The 6,000-nt window shown below is 41.2% G+C and overlaps 1 protein-coding gene across 1 annotated transcript in view; it reads right to left on the minus strand.

Annotated features, from left to right (window-relative positions):
* The window catches only part of si:ch211-186j3.6 (neural-cadherin), a 232,342-nt gene extending 230,427 nt beyond the window's left edge, over positions 1-1,915 (minus strand). Inside the window, exon 1 of the mRNA XM_014126570.3 lies at positions 617-1,915. Within this exon, the coding sequence (XP_013982045.2) occupies positions 617-1,622 (1,006 nt within the window). The 5' untranslated portion in view covers positions 1,623-1,915. The remainder of the gene's footprint in view (positions 1-616) is intronic.
* Positions 1,916-6,000: the final 4,085 nt, after the last annotated feature.

A 6,000-nucleotide genomic window follows, 5' to 3' on the forward strand; every position in this document is an offset into this window, starting at 1 on the left:
CCCCCCCCCCCCCAACAAAAAAACGCTCTGCAACGCAATGCTGCAAGGCAAATGCAGGCGTACCAAAATGCAAAACTCTGTCGGTGTGATCGAGTCATTAGAAACAGTAGCATCCGCACGCCTCCTGTAAATTCAGAACATCTGCACTAATACCAGAGAACATATGCAGTCAACAAATCGTAGTTTAATGTGAATTGATGTTGTGTATTATAAGCCCAATTTGTGCGCATTACTTTGTCCCAGGGTAACTATTTACAAGGCGCACGTCTCTCCATGCATAATTTACGCATACGCATGGTTTCAACCTCTTGGGATCATGAAGGCAAAGCTGTGGGTGTTTATTAAACATGTAACCACAGAAACGAATACATTTTAAATCATTGCACTTTAAAGCATGACACTTCTACAGAGAGGCTATATAAGTAGCTTATGTTGTCTTTTCTCCACATCGATTCAGAGGGCTAATTTAGACCAAACTGTGGCCCATAATTACTTTACAGAGGCCCTTAAGTTAAAGAGAGACGAAATACACTTATAGATAAATGTATTTAACGCGGTACGTTGAAGAGAGAAAAAACATTGAAGCAGCAATATAAAATTGCAAAGGCACTCTCACCTCTTTTATCCTGAACTTTCACAGTAATTTCCACGAGAGGATCCGTCTCCCGGTCCAGGCGCCGTGTAATTACTATATCTCCGCTGTCCCGACTCACCGTGACCGGCGAGCTGTCCGCACCGGGATCCATCAACTCAAAGCTGGCAGCTTGAAACCTCACCGGGTACAAGTTCACTACAACAGAACCGATACTGGCATCCTCGGAAACATGTATTACAACCGGTTCGTCCGACTCTAGCAGGGACCTCGACTTCCGAGGTAGTCTGATTTTCGGTTCGCCCTGTGATGGCGGTGGAACCGCTGGCCATTGCCGGGGATTAATCTCTATTGCAATACTCTGACTGGTCCGTGAGGGCCAGCCGTGGTCCATCGCAAACACGTTAAACTTTATTGGGGCGGTAAGACCCAATATAGAGTCCACCAGCAGTACATCTCCCGTTTTTGGAACGACGTAGAAACTGCAATTTTTGGGAAGAGCAAAGTAAATGAGTTCAGCATTTTTCCCGTGGTCTGTATCCTCCGCGGTCACTTTATACACCACAGACCGCAGAGCAGTGGAGTCTTCCAGATGGATTTTTATATCAGCATTAGGGAATGTTGGCTCGTGGTCATTAGTGTCCAAAACGTCCACTTTCACAGATGCAACTTCTGCGACCACAAGGTCAGTGGCGGCGCAGCTTTGGCAGCACAGACCCAGGCTGAGCAGGTACTCGGAGCGCTCCTCTCTGTCCAGGACGATCGAGGTTTTCAGAAGTATGTGTCCGCGTTTGTGGTGGGCAAATACATTGAAATCTTTACTTCCGTCTCCCAAGAGTTTCAGATGCATGCCGGAGTTGGAACACCATCTCTGCGCGTCAACCCGCTTCACAGGGATGCTGAGACCGTTTACTTTGGATCCCGGCTCGGAGTTCTCGAATACATGTCCATGAAAGAAGGGTATCCTTTCCTCTGTCTTATTCCCAAGTACAGATGACACGAAATAGCATATTAAAATAGTCCAAATCATGACTGTTGTCAGTTGTACCACACTGAGTGGTGTTAGGCTGTCACTCTAGGCCCCTTAATCATTTCGAAAAACATGTATTTTAAGTCCTCTAAAACTTCGGATGAATTATAATCTAAAACATCGATTTCACAAAAATGCTGTTCATTGTCGTGGTTTGATTCATTGCTTTAGCTCTAGCCGCAGAACTTTCGCTGTCTTCTCTGTCTCCACTCCAGCAGCAGTCTGCGTGCCCAGCTCTCCGGATAATGCAGCTCAAGTGCGCGCCTCCGCTCAGTGTTTCTGACAGCACGAGCAGCATCTGGTACTGGACAGCGCCGTGCTCGAGGGGGCGCGGCCTACAGTGACTCCTCAGGGAAGGCCACGTCACATTATTCATGTCCATCAGTTTTTCATTCCAACACATACAGTAAGTCCGTGTCCAATAGCAATGGCATGATAGGCTACTGTATGTTTTTAACTATCACTTTAACTCAGTGACCTAGATTTGTCATTGATAATTGAGGAATATATACAGACCAAATATTACAGTTTTTCTCAATCGCTTTGGCTCAATTATCGAATGAGATTTTTTTTTTCAAAAACAATAAGTTAAAATCTCTGAACAATTAGTTTCTTGTTCACACCAGATTTGAATGTCTTATTCGTTTTTAGCAAATTGCACGTGTTTTGGCACGTGTGCAAAATAGTAAGTACAATTGTCTACAATTTGCACAATAACTACATGCGCATGGCTTGCTGATCAAAACTGCTGAGTTGATTCTCAGTGAAACTGACATACTCCTCACAGCTTCTAAACATTCTTTCATCGTGTGAGCCATCACAAAATGATCCATTCAATTAGCAAAATCAGTCAGACATACATATATATGCCATAAATATCTATGACATGGACTGTTTGTGATGTCTGCTAAATTGGCAAATTACCTGCCAGGTGACATAGTAATGAAAAAGGAATCACAATCTTACCAATCAACCAATCAAGTTTGGAACATATATATGGAGCTTGCCCACAGAACAATCACTACCATTTTAAACATGGAGGAACATCATAACGCTGAACAGCAGCTACATGCTGTGGAAGAGAAATAAGATTTTTATTTTATTTGAACCTTTATTTAACTAGGCAAGTCAGTTAAGAACAAATTCTTATTTACAATGGCGGCCTATGGGTTAACTGGGTTACAATGACGGCCGTGGGTTAACTGCCTTGTTCAGAGGCAGAACGACAGATCTTTACCTCGTCAGCTCGGGAATCGATCTATCAACCTTTCGGTTACTAGCCCAATGCTTTAACTGCTAGGCTACCTGCCGCCCCAGGCAGGGCGTGGTGTTAGGGGAAGACAGAATAGAGGAAGAGGTAGAAGGCGAAGAATAAGAGTCCCTAATGAAATCAAAGCCACAATTGTGGACCATGTCATAAACCATGGTCTTACAATGGAAGAGGCTGGTCGGAGAGTACAGCCTAATGTAAACAGGTCCACAGTGTCATCAATTGTGCAAACATTCCGTAGGGAAAACAGGTAAATATGTACTCGTTATTTACTTTTGTTACAGCATTTCATTCACAACAGTACAGCAACTATTGTAAAGGTAAATGCAAGTCTGTAAATCACAAAGTACCGTAACATATGTATGAGGAATATACAGTAATACAGCACATTTTGAATACAATACACTATCTGTAACATGATCTATTTGTGAATTCGACATGTCATATATCGGACTGCACAACAACCTCATGCTGGTGGCAGAGCAGCAGTATTCAGCCATCAGCAAGAAGAAGAAATTTGCAACATGGTCATAGCCAACAATTCCATCAGGCTAAGAGAGATCCAAAGTGCAATCATAAATGACAACAATATGTTCGCAAATATCAATTCTGTCAGCATTTCCACTATAGACAAAGTTTTGGGAAAAAATCGAATCAAAATCAAACTTTTTTTGAGGAATAGTGACAGAGTGAAGGAGCTGCGGTACCAGTATGTCCAGGTAAAACATTGGTGTGTATATTGAGTTTTACTGTACTTCAATAATGCCTGTGTATATACTTCTTGAAGTTGTAGATACCCATATGAACAGAGAACATTTCTACTTTACTAAACTGTCTGATTCTAGAATAGGCTAACTTTATATTTTGTTTCTATGTTACTATATAGAGAATAATGGAGCTGGAAGGACATGAAATGACCCACATTCTTGTTTTTGTGGACGAGGCTGGGTTCAATCTGGCTAAAGGCAGGAGACATGGCCGCAATCTCCTTGGACACCGAGCCACAATTGGCACACCAGGCCAACATGGGGGCAATATTCCAATGTGTGCTGCCATTTCTGAGAATGGTGTGAGAACACATATTCCACACATTGGGCCCTATAACACCCAACTTCTCCTGTCCTTCCTAAATACACTCTACAGAGACCTAATACCAGAACACCAAAGAGGTTTAGTTAGACCAGATTTGCCAAATTATGTAATTGTGTGGGATAATGTCAGCTTCCACCGAACCAACATTGTTAGGGAATGGTTTGCTGCACATGAAAGGATAACAATGGAGTTCCTTACACCATCCTCCCCATCTCTGAAACCGATAGAGATTTTTTCAGCATAGAAGTGGAAAGTATATGACTATCGGGCACAAGAGCAGATGTCTCTGTTAGATGTCATGAATGCTGCTTGTGAGGACATCACAGGCGATTATTGCAGGTGATGGTTGCGCCACGCAAGGAGACCCCCCGTGCATCGCAAGGGAAAACATCAGATGTGATGTTCACGAATCTCTGGCCAGACCAACAAGAGCGACAGGTTGTCCACCAAGACGGGAACTTGTAGTGTTACGTACTGTGAGGAGGTACAATTGAATGTTTTTTTTACAGAACTACCACAGGTCTTTTCATTGTTGCGTTTTATTTTTATTTTTTTGCATGGATGTCATTTTGTGGCAAATTCTGTACACTATATATGACTTTACATGTAAGAAATATGTAAAAATGGACATGCAAATGTGAATCTTCTGTTTACATGTAACACATTGCTACAAAAATAAATGTACTGTATACATACAAATGTGCATATCATTTTTCTGTTTACAACGGTATTGACTTTTCCCAGTAAATTTTTACCTACTGTTGAAATCGGTATCTAAAAAGCTCTGTGTGATACACAATAGCATTCAGTTAGATAAAACGGACATTCTTATATAGTACAGTAAGCAGTCAGTATCAACAAAAATGTACAACAGAACTGACATTTGTATATAACAACCATTTCCTGGGTTGACTGCCGTGGTGAAAAAAACATCTAAACATTTTGACCAGTACGGCTCACACGATGACAAAAACGTTTCATTTTGGTGGCATTGGCCAATTTACTGACACGATAACTATGTTTTGAAGCATGAATTAAATGTTTTGGATGAGTTACTACATTTTTCAGATATGCAATAGACTTGTGATGTCCCATAAAACAGTTGTGACAATTGCACTTACAGTTTAGAGAATGTTAAGACTGTGTTTCAAAAAATGAACCAGAGAATTGAGAAACTGTAAAACTGAATCACTCTTTCTAGTAAAGAAAGATGATTTATACATGTTTAGAGTAACATATTTTATCAAGTTTACAGGACATTAAATATTTTATCCTTGCCATAAAAATTATATAAAACATGCTCACACACACTGGCAGTACAGATAATAGGCCTAGATTCATTTGTAAGAATAGATTTGTTCACCCAAGAACACCCAAGCCACTCAGTTAAGCTCAGTCAAACAAGAGGGGAAAAAAACATTGATAGAATCTCTTTAAAAAAAAAAATCTGTCATGCTTCAGCAGCGATGCTCACCAATTCGTTCAGAAAATGTGCAATTTAGCAAAACATAGGTTATTGTGTCCTTTATATATTCCCAACCAGAGGAAAACCATGTGTACCTTTAAACAGTCTCCTTGAGACCAGAAGTTACATTTGGCCCCGAACCTAGACAAACCTAGTTCTGGCAGTTGACTGGGAAGTGTTGTATTAATTAAATTCAGGAACAATGTATACACGTTCATGCTACAGTAACAAATTGAAATGAGCATATTCTTAACACGTACTTGAAACATCCATCTTTATGCACATGCAATAGGTTCTGAGGGGACACCTTCCATGCGGTTTGGGTATCGCAGGTACATGTTCTAGTCTAGTGATTCCCTCTGGTTTGGACTTACAGCCTCAAGCTGTTGAATTGCCACACACATAGCTTTCGAACTTCTATTGATGGCTCTCCTTCCCTCTCTAACATGTAGCCAGAGGCGATTGCTCTCTGGTGTTCCACAACCAAATTTCAATTAGAGGTTTATCTGACTTTACCAGCGCGCTGGAATAATATTAACCATCCCAAGATC

Source organism: Salmo salar, chromosome 11, assembly GCF_965601325.2.
Source record: "Salmo salar chromosome 11, fSalSal1, whole genome shotgun sequence".
NCBI classification, from domain to species: domain Eukaryota; kingdom Metazoa; phylum Chordata; class Actinopteri; order Salmoniformes; family Salmonidae; genus Salmo; species Salmo salar.